The sequence below is a fragment of the Spea bombifrons genome, chromosome 5 (assembly GCF_027358695.1).
Source record: "Spea bombifrons isolate aSpeBom1 chromosome 5, aSpeBom1.2.pri, whole genome shotgun sequence".
Lineage (NCBI taxonomy): Eukaryota > Metazoa > Chordata > Amphibia > Anura > Pelobatidae > Spea > Spea bombifrons.
The window spans coordinates 76,855,029-76,869,407 of NC_071091.1; the positions used below are offsets into that span (position 1 = coordinate 76,855,029).

Sequence of the window (14,379 nt, forward strand, 5' to 3'; positions counted from 1 at the left end):
AACACATGTTTTTTTGCTAATCCCTTGCTTTTTGGTGCTTGGCTTTTGGTCCAGCTGTTTACTTGTTGATGAACCCAAGCCTTAAAGCAATACCCAGATGATGTTTAGAATAAGTCAAGGTTCGCTTTTTTAAACTAATTTATTTAACTGGTAGACACATAGGTGAAATAAGTTTAACATCCTAGTGTTTAGCTGCTCAGTATGGTTCAACAAAGTTGATCAAACTTCGTTCTTGTTTTATCAGCGAGATTATTTATCTATGGAAATGGTGGACGGTAAACTGAGAGTATCTGTCGAATTGGGATCAGGACCTCTGATACTGATGACAGATGGACGCTATAATGATGGAGCATGGCATAAAGTAGCCTTCCAGCGCAACAGGAAGCAAGGTACGGCTGAAGCTCACACACACAAACCAGTCAAGTGTCTGTCGTGGCCATCCTTGACACTTTTTTAAAAGTTTTTGGGCCTCTAAGAACTTGTTGTAGATCATTTCAACTAGTGAAGTATTTGAAGTTTCGTTTTAAGACCGATGTGTTCTCTTGTGACAAAGGTATACTGGCTGTGATGGATTCCTACAACTCAACCCAGAGAGAAACCAAGCAAGGAGAAGCTCCAGGCGTTGCTTCAGACCTTAACCGGTCAGATAAGGATCCTATTTATATTGGTGGACTTCCCAGATCCAGGAGTGTTAGGTATTACGTCTAGTTATAATTTTCTTTGTAGATTTTTGGACGAACATAAACTGCATTAGTAAATAAAACATCTGTTTGAAAACAAGAAGAAATGATTTGATCCCAGGCTGATCTTCCAAAGGATGAATCTTGCAGTAAAGCTAAATTAAATGTTTTAATGATGGCTCCCCTTAGAAGAGATGTGTGTTTTATGGAACTCAACCACACAATTTTTATGAAAATTTTTACTTCAAGCCAACGAAGATTATTCAAACTTAGTATAAAGAAAGTATCCTTTATCTAAAACATTTTCAAACATGTTCATTATGTTTTTATCACATCAATTGCAAATCTTTCTTGATTTTAGAAAACAGCTTAGCAGCAGGTCCTATGTGGGCTGTATAAAGAACTTGGAGATTTCCCGCTCAAATTTTGACTTGGTAAGAAATGCCTATGGTGTAAGAAAAGGCTGTAAACTGGAGGTAAGAAACCTTCCTATCCAAATTGTATGAGGCAATGCCAATTATAATCAGTGAAATGTCTCAGAAGTCACCTCATATATTATTTACCGCAGCTCTCCTACAAACTCCTGCTTTTCTTCACTTACTAAATTCAATACAGTTTAGGTTATCATAGATGCATTAACTGAAGTTTATACATTTACCTTACCGCATCTACAATCAGGTACATTTAATCTGATTATCGGTTGCATATCTATCAACCAATAAGCATATTATTATTTATGTTATTATTCATTTGATAGCATCTGTGAGACTCCACAATTTTTAATCCACTGTAATCTGAGTGAATGATTTTGAATCCAACCACTAAAGTATTTTTGTGTCTTTTTCTCCTGCCGTAGCCAACTCGTAGCATTACCGTTTTAAAAGATGGCTACGTGGAAATGCAGCCAGTATCATTGGCAGCAGAATCAGAGCTAATGGTATCGTTCTCCACACTCAATGAATCTGGAATTATCGTGGCTGGATTTGGCAAGGGAGCGGAAAAACTCAGTCGCAGGCAAGCTCTCTTGGTGAGTAATCAAATGATTATTATTATTATTATTATAATTTTATGAAACATATTTACACAAATAATTCAGATTTATGACGGTTTTATAAAATTACAGAGCTTGGTGATTGGTCCCTGTTGCAGGACAAAGAGAGCTCCAAAGAAGGGCAGATATTTTATTATAACAGCTAACCTGTAGTTTGCTTGAAAAGCAAGATGAGTCCTATAAATGTAAATGTACTTTTTATATCATGTGTATCAAAATGTTACTAGCACTAGACCGTATATAATGATGTATATAACCATTACATAAGTTATGGTGGGTAAAAGGTGATGGAAACCCCTAAGGGTTTAAGGGGTAGTAGAAGTATTATTAAACTCTCATCTACAGACACCAGACAAGCCAGGAGGCTTGTTTTTCCCTCAGAAATCTCATGGTGCTGCCACAACCACACGGGATTCTGGGTAGGCGCATGCAAAATAAGGTTAACAATTAGAGGCAAAGGTGATAATTGTTAACCTTATTTGCATGCACATTCTTCCGTGACAAGGGCCTCATGTGGTCCTTGAATGTATATAAATCAGTACTATCCATGTGCTTGTATCTCTTTGATGGGAATCTCAGCCCTCAGAACTAACATATAGATTTTAAAACCATATATTTTCATTTAGCCATTCTTTGCTATAATGCTGGTGAATGGACATATTGAATTCCATATCAACCCTGTGGATGGTGCCAGCACAAGAAAGGTCATCATCAAATCTCCTACTGGAACCTTTAGTGATGGACAAGAACACTCTATTATTGTCATCCGGAACAAGAGGTAATTGCAAAACATATAGGTTTATATTATAAACTCTAGAAAGTGTAGAAAGATGCATCAGGGAATGTTTCATATTCTTCATATATGACAAATGATACATTTTAAGGGAAAGATATAATAGAAACCTCTTAAAATTTTAGGAATTTAATAAAGTTCCATAAATAAAGTTAATTATTATAATTAATATGTTAATTATAATATGTTAAGATATTGTAATCTTTGCTAGAGAAAAATATACATTCTATGACTTCAGTTATCAAGTGGGTCAAGTGGGCAGAATTGACAATTTGGACATTATTTTTTTAGACTTGTGAATGTACAAGTGGATGAAGGAAAACCTTCCGAGGTGAAGATGAACGGACCATCTGTCGATTCCATCTCTATAAATGCTTCCAATTTTTATGTCGGTGGCGTCCCTGGTAAAATGGGTACAGCCCCCCTCAAAACAAGCCAGTCTTTCTACGGATGTATACGCAATCTGGTTGTAAATATGGAGTAAGTTTCATCAAACTGTCTAATATGCATTAATCCAAAAAAAGCACAAAACTTTAGATAACTTATTTTTAAACTGATAACAGCAATAACAATGGCGGGAGTTCTGTTTTAATGCTTATGTTAACCAATATTTTTAATTAAATAAAATAACTCAACACTTATTTATACAAATATATTTTAGCTTATAAAATATTTAAACAACTTTTATTTTAGTTTATAAAATATTTAAATAATCTCAACTTTTATTTTTGTTTAGTTTATGTACTCTGTTTTATGTAAGTGTTAATTCTCTTTTTAAGGAAAAAATAAACTGCTAATAAACTGTACAAAATAATACATTTTCCCTTTTGCAATAAAGGCAGATGGATTTCACCAATGTCCTGAAATATGAGGGGGTTCATATGGATAGCTGCATGCTGTCAGAGAAGCCTAAATCCATTGCCCAGCTGGAAGTGGAAGTTCTGCCGACTGCAACGCCTGCTCAGCCTGTCACAGAGAGAAAATTAACTACCCCCATACAGAAATCATTTGTAACTAAGGTAAAACAGTCTATTCTAGAAATTCCCATTCAATAAGGTTTTCTAAAAACCATGAGTTCCGTGCAAATTAAGAATGAACAACTCCAGTAAATTTTGAATCAAACAGGGGCAGTGGTTTATCATTCGGGGGTGGCAAAAAGGGTCAGAAGCTAAGCCCAGAATTCCTAGGGGTCAGCTAGCTCTGCAACAACTGATCTATTAGTAGACGGTGTCCCATCGGAAAGAACAGTAGGGTTTGTGTTATACCATGGTGCTGATACGTAGGTTCCATAAAAAATGGCAGTCTAAGTTGTGGGGTAAAAATGTTTCCAGGGGTCCCTAGAAGGTCATGTGTGTCTACATCTTGTTACATGAGTATGCTGCTCCTCTAGGACCAATGCCGTAAAATCTATTTTAAGAAAATGTAGCTTTAATAAAACCGTTATTTTTCATACAGATATTAGGTCCTTTACCAGTTTATCCTCACCACTGGTTAGTTCACAACTCCTGTCCTTTAAAAAGCTAAGGCATTTTAAGTGTTTGAAAATGTAGTTAATATTATATTTATTTGTCAAATCAATATATCTATAAAAGTGACATTTTTGCCTGCAGCCATTGCAGTGTGCACTGGAGATGAAGCCGGACCATGTGCCAGATGCTCACCAGTTTGGCCTCACTCAGGGAAGCCACATTGTACTGCCTTTTGACCAATCAGCTGTCAGAAGAAAGTAAGTACATTGTAAAGCTGATTATAAATATATAATATTTAAGAACATATGTACTTTCCAAGACAAGTAAACATGTTATAATAACTTTCAAAGAGATGTCGACAAACCTTTATGGTGATATGCTCAGGTTACAGTTTCACGTCAACTGATGGATTTGTTATTTTGTCATGTTTTTTAATCAATTGATTTTGCTCTATTTGGTAGGGGTATCCGGCTTGTACAGTTCCTTTTGTTGAGAAACCACAACTACCATGATACTAAGCTAGGAATAAATGAGATTATTTTCTTTGACTAAGCACTCCAGCCCTATTTCCATGTTAAATGCATCTTGCATGGACTCCATATCATTTTACTGCATGCAGAACTGTGCAAACATTCTTTAGTTATTCAAGTTTTTATTTTTCATTTAACTCCTCCTCCAGCACCTTTACTGAGAGCAAGGTTCATACTGCAGTATGCTTCTTGCACATGTGCAGTAGAACTCCCATGCTTGTCAGTGACAATCAGACTGCTTCTGAGTATGATGATGTTTGCATTCTAATGCGTCCAGTTGTCAGTAGAGGCCTTAAATGAGATAGATATGTTAACTCCTATCACTAAAGGTTGTATGCCCTAATTTTCAGTAAAATACATTGGAGTCAATGCAAAATGAAATAATAAAACTATTTTGGAAACTAGACTTTTCATTTAAGGATGCTGCGTGAGCATCGTGGGAGATATAGTTCCTGCCGGTGACCTACATGTCACTACCTGATGTATAATACATCATAGTAATTACAAAATGTTCTAAAATCAAACTGATTACAATACACTTTTAAATCTGCTTTTATATTATTTAATATGTTTTGCTTATTAATGGAAATAATTGATAAAATTCCAAGTATATACTCCTTCATGGATTAGTGGAAAACTGGTAATTTATAGTCATTTCTGAAAAAGAAATATGAAATTAAATAAAATTCTTTTTCCCACACTCTCTGTACAGATAACTCTCAGGACATATGCCACCAGTGGTCTTATTTACTATATGGCTCACCAGAACCAGATGGATTATGCTGCACTTCAACTTCATGAAGGGAAACTTTATTTCTTATTTGATATGGGAAAAGGACGGACTCAGGCTTTCCATACGGCTGTTATTAATGATGGAAAGTGGCACACAGTAAGTGACTGCTGCTTATATTTTCAGTTACTTAAGATGTGAACAATTATCATTATCAACCCCCAAAAATCTCAACTAGCTGGTATTTGAGTTATAACCATGCCTGGGAACTTATAGTAAAACTCTGTTTAAGTAAGTCTCTAGGTAAGGCTCTGCTTTCTCACGTGTGCATTCAATATGCGGGCCGGAGACCAGCGTTTGATCACATTTACTCCCTGGGAAATTACCAAGAGTTCCCAGGTTTGGTTATATCCTACAAAAGAAGAAAACCTCTGCCTCATCATTAGTTTATTTCACCTTTTTAATCTATTGCACAATGGCCAATCATTTCGTTATTAGAATCCGTCTCTATGCCTATCTTTCATCGACACCATACAGCAAAGATAATACTGAAAATCATCATTTCAACAAACAAAAATGAATTAGTGCTCGTCGATGCACTGGTGGTGATATTTGTAAGTGTACAGACTGAAGTGGCCCTTTAATGAAGTCACACAACACTGTTATAATACATTCATTAATATGAAATGCATATTAAGAAGCAAGAATATGAACGTATATTAGAGTATTTAGGAAATATAATTTTTTGCTCAATCTGGTATCCTGTCTTTATTATTATATGTCACAGCCATCTGTTTTTTTCAGGTAATAACAGAATATTATAAAAGAAAAGGTACGATTACTATTGATGGTCAGGAATCAGCATCAGTTAGTGCTCCAGGGGACAGCAATACTTTGGATGTGGAAGGGAAGCTTTATCTTGGTGGGCTTCCACTAGACTATACAGCGAAGAGCATTGGGAATGTAAGTAAACTGCTTGTATTGAAACAAAACTTTGGAGACAAAAATATATTATATATATTATATTGCACATGCTATCAGGCTATTGATGGCCAAGTACAGTTTGAGGACTGACTGTAGGTAGAAAAAGATGGACAGGCAGATAAGCCAAATTCCCTCAAATTCTATTTCTGTGCACTTGGTTGCTTGTTTTGTCTCGGAATGAAAACAGTTGTGGCCAAATGGCTGCTAACAAGAGGTGGCAATGTACTAATTAGCCGTCATTCTCTCTTTCATTTAGATCACACACAGTGTCCCAGCATGCATTGGCAAAGTTGCCATTAATAACAAACAACTGGATAAGGAGAGCGCTATCTCCATACACGCAGTAAATAAGTGCTACGCATCCGTCCAAGAGGGAACTTACTTTGATGGAACTGGATTTGCTGCCCTTGGTAAATATGACTTGAATAGCACTTACTGTGCATACTAAGCACCTTTTCACACTTAATAGGTTTGTATGTTCCTATCGGGTTTAATTATGGTTAAATCATGGTTTTAAGAAATAATAATTATTGTGAACACTTACTGTTTCTAGATCAAACTCTATAACTTTAATACTATAATAAAGCTGATATTAACATAATTTCCAATAAACCAAATTAGACTCCCAATTGGTGCTTTTACTACCAGTATGTTTTGATTGATATCCCTGCTTGAATGCAGGTGACTTAATTAGATATATGTTTAAATAATGACAGGTCAAGGTTTCCACAAGGACTGGTATTAGTCATTTGGTGAACACATCTGGTGTGTCACTACATAAAATCTGCACTATGGTCTATTAAAGAATTAACATATCAGGTATGGTCATCACATATGATGCATCCTTTCTCTTAGAAAATATCTGATTCTTTACAATGATCTGTTACAGTAAGCATTACAATAAATGTAGAGTTCTTTTGTTTTAAAAATTCAATAAAAGTATTGCTTGCTGAGGAACCTACAAGTATATAATTAATATACACGTTATAAATCTTTGGTTTGTAGTTAAAGAGGGGTACAAAGTCCGCTCAGACGTAAACGTGTCTCTCGAGTTCCGCACTACACAGATGAACGGTGTTCTTCTTGGAATTAGCAGCGCAAAAGTTGATGCCATTGGCCTGGAAATCATACATGGCAAGGTAAGCATCTTTTGGCTGTCCTTTGTGTATGCTTTTGACATCAGAAATGTAATTATAACTGTATAGTGACAGAATTCTAGGAATCAAATATGCATAAGAAAACACTGAGGTTATAAACCTTGAAATGTCCTATAATGTGTTTCATTTTAATTAAACGCTAAACAGTTTTTGTAAAACATAGACAAATGAGATGAGTTTGTTGATTCTCAAATGTTTCCTGCCAAGGACGTAGCACATCCTTGACATCTTCCAGCTCATTTCTACATTTTTTAATGCTTTGTAGGAAATACATTCTGCCTGTGATTTTGCTGATGGATGCAAGTGTGTAATGCACACAGATCCACCCTCCGAGAGGAGGATGTTTACCTCATCTTACAAATGGGTTTACTTTTTTCTCAGACCATTTCTTCCTTGCCCCTAAAAGGCATCATCCATGGTGTCTCCAATAGATCCATCTAGTGTGATACTTTAAGGGGGAACTGTCACATACTTTAGCATAAGTAAATTAATTTATTGAAACCTAGGGCTGCAACTAACGATTATTTTAATAATCGATTAGTTGGCCGATTATTTTTTTCGATTAATCGGATAAAAAAATGCAATTTTTTAAATTTAAAATAATGTAATAAAAAACGTACAATTTACACTTTCATCTCTTTATTGCAATGGCCTCTCTCTATTCACCTTCTTATTTTACTGACATAATAATAAAAGCTACAAGAACGGTGTTTCTCAAACTAGGTTTTAATACAAAGTTATTAGTAAATATTAATTCATATGTTAACTATTTTTCATATTTAATAATAACTATGAGAAAAAAAGCCTTGTTTAAATTTTTTTTATTTACCAAACTGCCCCCGGTTATGCACATCAGACCCCCAGCTTGCCACTCTGCCCCCATAAATGCCTCTTATATGCCAGATTCCACTGTGCCCCCTGATATGCCACTGTGCCCCTGATATGCCTTATACTCCTTATATGCCAGTGATATGCAACTGAGCCCCCGATATACCTTTTACCAGATGTTTTATGACCCCCTGATATGCTAATATCGATATGCCTTATATCCCCTATATGCCCTGAAATTCATAATACCCCCCATACACCACTATAACTCACCCATACACAACTTTGGCTCCTCCCCCTCCCATACACCACTCTGGCTCCTCTCCCTCCCATACACCACTCTGGCTCCTCTCCCTCCCATACACCACTCTGGCTCTTCCCCCTCCTGTACACCACTCTGGCTCCTCCCCCTCCCATACACCACTCTGCCTCCTCCCCCTCCCATACATCACTTTGCCTCCTCCCCCTCCCATACACCACTTTGCCTCCTCCCCCCTCCCATACTTCACTCTGCCTCCTCCCCCCTCCCATACACCACTCTGGCCCCTCCCCCTCCCATACTCCACTCTGGCTCCTCCCCCTCCTATACTCCACTCTGCCTCCTCCCCCTCCCATACTCCACTCTGCCTCCTCTCCCTCCCATACTCCATTCTGCCTCCTCCCCCTCCCATACTCCACTCTGCCTCCTGTCAGCAACGGATCTTCACTAGACAAGGACTTTCACTGCAGCTTCATAGAAGCCACAGTGTAAGTGAAGTGCAGTAACGGAGGCTGTCTGTGCGATGCAGACACTCACAGGCTGACAGAGAATCATCCTCTCTGTCAGCTGGTGGGGGTCTGCATCGCACAGACAGCCTCCGTTACTGTCAGTAACGGAGCTGGGAGAGAGGCAGAGTGACGTATGGGAGGGGGAGGAGTCAGAGGGGTGTATGGGAGGGGGGAGAGAGACGGAAGTGAGAGACCGGCCGACAGTGAGGGGAATCCAGGTCTCCTGCAGCGTTGCGGGGGATCTGGATTCCGGTGTTATAATCCGATCTCTGTTTGAGATCGGATTATTATAAGGAGATAAAAATCGATTTGATTAATCGATGATGAAATTCGTTGCCAACGATTTTCATAATCGATTATTATTGATTTTATCGATTAGTTGTTTCAGCCCTATTGAAACCACCTACAGCCACTGCTCTTTGCCAGAGTCATGGATGTTGGGGTTGGAAATGTTGCTAAATATTGTCACCTAAAAATAACAATAACAAAGCCAGGAGTCTTGGGGACAATGCTCTTCCTGTCAGGTTATGTAAACATTTTGATGGTGACAGTCCGTTGGGCTTTATACCATATTGTCCTAATTCCAGCCAGAGACTCACACCTTGTCTTGACACGGTATCTCAGTTCCACAAGAGACCCATGGTATATCTGCATACACATAACGTTTAGCCCTATGTTGAATGAATAGTGGACAACAACAAGTATGTGATGACGTATTCTAATGGGCTGATTAAGCACACTGCCCTGTTGTCTACTTCATGAGCACACACAACTGCAACAGATGAGTAGTGTCACAAAAGCGAAACCAGAGACATTATAATGGGATCCAAAGACTCATGTACATAATTTATATTGTGGAGTAGGAGGATCTGTGAATTCAGTGGCAAGTATCTCTTTTCTCCTCCTTCAGTGGAGGTCTACACAGAGACCAAGGGAGCCTGGTTATGATGACCCAGTGCCTCTTGTCTCTGCTAGAGTGCAGACCATCAAGGCATCAGGAGAAGAGTGGTCTGTACCATCAAAAGGATGATCTTGAAATGATAATATTAACTATATGACCAGAACTGATTTAATCATTGCGTTCTATTTTGACAGGTTTTGTTCCATGTTAATAATGGTGCCGGCAGAATAACAGCAGTCTACAAGCCAGAGAGCCCCAGCTCTTTATGTGATGGCAAGTGGCATAAGCTTCAGGCCAGTAAAATTAAACATCGCATTGTCCTTACGGTGGATGGAAATGTTGTGAATGCAGAGAGCCCACATGTCCAGTCAACCTCTGCAGACACTAACAATCCGATTTATGTTGGAGGCTATCCGGGTAAGAGCAATTTAATGTAAACTTCAAAGAATTATTTCTGGTTAGAGTATCCCCTGACTCATTGACTAATGTGTCTGTGGTCTTGTCTTAGATTTAGGATAGCTTATCTTAGACTTATCTAACACCTTCTCGGTAAGGTCAATTGAGACCTCAGTTTTTACACCTTTAAACTTTCGTATTTGTATATCATTACTTAAAGCCCGCTTTTGCCACAGCCGACACAACTAGAATGTATTTTATTTATTACTTTGTTATCAAAGCCAACATCCTTATACATATATTTACATATACAGGCGTACGACACACCAGTGTTGTGTCTACTTAATTAAATAAGGCGAGGCGCTGTGAAAACATAAAGCCATGGGGAAGGAAGTTTGAGTCACTAATAGTAGGAATGTAAGTAAGATGTATAAACAACTTCCAGGATCACAGGTTAATGTAATAATTGCAAGCTCCATTTGTTTTAACTCTTCCAGTGCACATTTTAAAGTTATATCAAGTTATTAAGGGAAAACATTCACCATGAAATTCTGTGTGCCGGCACTTTGTTAAAGTGAATGCTGTGCTTCACTGTATCCGGCTCCGTGTTCTATCCCTTTTACTGCTTACAGAAAGCTATTAAATCTGCTATTACATTGATACATTGATGAATATCCATATCACAGCCAAAGCCATATTCGAAAGGACCTACTTTTAATTTATGATTTGTTTGATAAATTGGAAAACATATTATATATAATATATAAATAAATACAAAATTATAAAAATTAATTGTGAGCATGGCCCTCCTGATTTATCAGTTTTTTTTGTTACAGATAATATACAGTGAAATATATGTACACAAAAGCTGACATAGTTGTCAAAGGAACACCTTTGACAACTATGTCAGCTTCCCCACAACTGTCCCCAAAGGTGCACAGAATGGAATGAAAACAAACATTGACACTCTTTTTCTTTGTTTTTTTCCCCTCGTATGTAGCTGATGTGAAGCAAAACTGCTTGACCAGCCAGACCTCATTCCACGGATGCATACGCAACATGAAACTGGTGAAGGGCACGCAGACCGAAGCCAGTGATTTCAGCAAAGCCTTTGAAATGCGCGGAGTCTTTCCTCATTCCTGTCCTGGAACAGAACAATAAACAGGACAGAGACATATCTCCTACATATACATTCATCGAACAAGATGTTATCAAGTAGAGGAGGTCTATACTTACATGCTGTTATTCTCAAAGTAGGTTTGGAACCAGCTCTTTAAGTAACAGCATGAAGTAATATTAGCTCACAAAGTGCTGCCAACGACACCATCTGAAATATAAACACGTATTGGGTGATACAGGGACACAGAGCCTATTTAATCTGTTATTCAGTACACAAAACCCCTGAATTTCCCAGGTCTTCTAAGAACACGGTAAAGCATTTGGGGCCTGTCTCCTTGCCATAGGACCTTGGGTGGCAGTTTTGATCTAATGTGAAAATATATCTTTTTTATTAACTGTTACCCCATTTTCTCAATGGTGCTCCAAAACTTTTTAATTCATATTTCCAACTCAGGAACTTTTTCTTAAAGTTTTAGCAATTTAATTTTTTTTGAGGAAAAATACAACAAATACCTCCAGTAGGATAGCAGTAAATTGAAATATTTTTGTCTTTATACGTTTGCTGCTGAGAATCTGACAGTATTTTGTTTTTGCTCAGTGCTAATTGTTTTAAGAGCTGTTAAAATGCAAACATTTCTCAAAATGATTTACAATAAAATACGCATGACTTCTTTAAAAATAATGACTGATAGCTTTGATTTTTATTACCCTCTCTGCATAAACAACAAAGCTGTATCTGCTATTTATTCATAACTAACTTAGACTGTGCATCCGATTTACAATGAATTCCAAAACATAAATACTTAATATCCAAGTTTTGCAGCTATAACACTAAAAAGTATTGCAGATTCCATATTAATAGATATTCTTAATACATATTTTTGAGAACTGCAACAATGGTGTCCCATTGGACAATGTTATTTTTTAGTTTAATTTACTAATTTTCAGATTATATCATGGGTCACAGCCAGTGAGAAGCGGCCTTAGCCCAGCCATTGTGTGGGGGCATTATACTGACTGTGCTATATAGAAACAGCGAGCTGTGCTATACCTCAGCCCACAGAATAAGAGCATTGCCCCGCATCAGACTTCCCCATCACTGTACTGGAGCATTACCACCCCCTGCCTTGTATCGGGGCTTTACTACCCCCTCTTCTGCCCCATACCTGAGCTCTGCAACCCTTACCAATCCACCAATCCTTATCTCTCTCCTGCCCCGTACTGGAACCTTACCCCTCTCCTTATTCAAACACCCGCTCCTCTGTATCGGAATGATGCCTACCTCTCCCACATAGTAACTACGCTGCCTTATATCCGATCATTACCTCTGCTCCATACCTCCTATAATTCTATATACAGGCACATGTGCCCTTATACAGAGGAATGCTACAACTATATACTGACACATGAGCCCTTTTTACAGGAGCACTTTATACACACATGCCCCCTATATATATATATATATATATATATATATATATATATATATATATATATATATATATATATATATATACACACACTGTATAATTGATTTATAACCAGTGTCATGCAATTTTACTAGCATTTTGCTCTTACTGCCTTGAGCCAATTTTAATGGCGTTATACAGCAATAAAACCTTTGGTTGTAAGTGCATACTGTGCATTGTTGCAATTTTCAGGTAATCTGAATGATACAGAACCTGTGGCCGGCGACACTGGTGTTTACGGTAGCATGGATATATCAATTTAGTACCCTCCGATTGGTGATTTTCCTTTCATTTTAAAATAAAGGCAATTTCCAGTATGTTTAATTTTGAAAATTAGCAACAAAAATCAGGGTCAGACTTTGCAAGGTTGGTATGTGTTTGTCCCAACCCGGATGTAGTCATGGAGAATTATATGTCGGTTTTTGTAGAGCTACAGCTGAAAGACACATGCTTTCTTCCCTTTGTAATGGGAAGATGTTCAGTAGTGCCGCCAAGCGACTGAAAAACTGTAGCAGGAGGCAGTTTGTTCACCAAAGGGCTGGAGAGAGGTACAAGTATGCGTGTTTGTAGGCTACAGCGACGCATGGTGGAAGTTCCTTGCAGCTTTGTGGCTGCACTTCTGAAGTGAAATTGGTGATTTGGTCAGAATTAATGGTCTCCTCAATGCTGAAAAGTGCAGGCAGACATGAATCAACCATGCAATACCATCAGGGAGGCCCCAAATTCATTGTGCAGCATAACAATGACCCCAAACATACAGCCAAGACATATGCTGAATGACTATCTTCAGTGTAAAGAAGAAGAAAGGAGTCCTGGAAGTGATGGCATGCCCCCCCAAGAGCCCTCATTGCGACATCAACAAGTCTGTTTTGGATTACATATGTAGAGAGAGAAGCAACGGAGGCTGCCTGAATCTGCCGAAGTCTGTGCCTGAAGAGGGGTTAGTTCTTCAAGATTTTTGGAAGAATTGATGATGTTTTGAAGGCAGGGGAGGTTACACCGAATATTGATTTGATTTATATTTACATAATAATTCTCTTATGCTAAGGGTGCTGAGGAGCAGTTGAGAAGATCCTCTGATCTCCTTTGACCAGCCCAGGGAGCTGTAAAATCAATATGACCACCTTGCAATGCTCCGAAGCTGAGCACCACAAGGTGGCTCTTGGGCTGTGGTGACCAGGTGGTCATAACTTCTGTGGCTGAAGCAGAAGCATGAATGTAAAACAACATGCATGCCAGAATATATAATAACAAGAGTAATAGCCATCTGCCATCTAGACCACCAGATGATGGCTTGGCAGGGGTACAGAGCTTAGTCCTTAGCCCTCACAAACACATTTACAACCTGTGTAACTGAAATTGTCACAACAGATGCATCGATTTAGTTAGTATACAGAGACATTAGAGTACATTAGAGGATTAGTGAATATTAGAGGAACAGCCCAGTCTATGTCTTACATAAAATAAAATGGAACCCCATCTTGTGTGGATATCTGTACATTTT

General features: G+C 38.1%; 1 protein-coding gene across 1 annotated transcript in view; it reads left to right on the forward strand.

Annotated features, from left to right (window-relative positions):
* LOC128497707 (laminin subunit alpha-1-like) overlaps positions 1-11,448 on the forward strand; it is a 52,782-nt gene extending 41,334 nt beyond the window's left edge. The window contains 14 exon segments of the mRNA XM_053467868.1: positions 245-389; positions 554-695; positions 1,042-1,156; positions 1,537-1,707; positions 2,358-2,509; positions 2,816-3,004; positions 3,363-3,543; positions 4,135-4,250; positions 5,223-5,412; positions 6,058-6,216; positions 6,494-6,647; positions 7,243-7,376; positions 10,086-10,308; positions 11,288-11,448. Coding sequence (XP_053323843.1) covers positions 245-389; positions 554-695; positions 1,042-1,156; positions 1,537-1,707; positions 2,358-2,509; positions 2,816-3,004; positions 3,363-3,543; positions 4,135-4,250; positions 5,223-5,412; positions 6,058-6,216; positions 6,494-6,647; positions 7,243-7,376; positions 10,086-10,308; positions 11,288-11,448 — 2,232 coding nt within the window.
* The last annotated feature ends 2,931 nt before the right edge of the window (positions 11,449-14,379 follow it).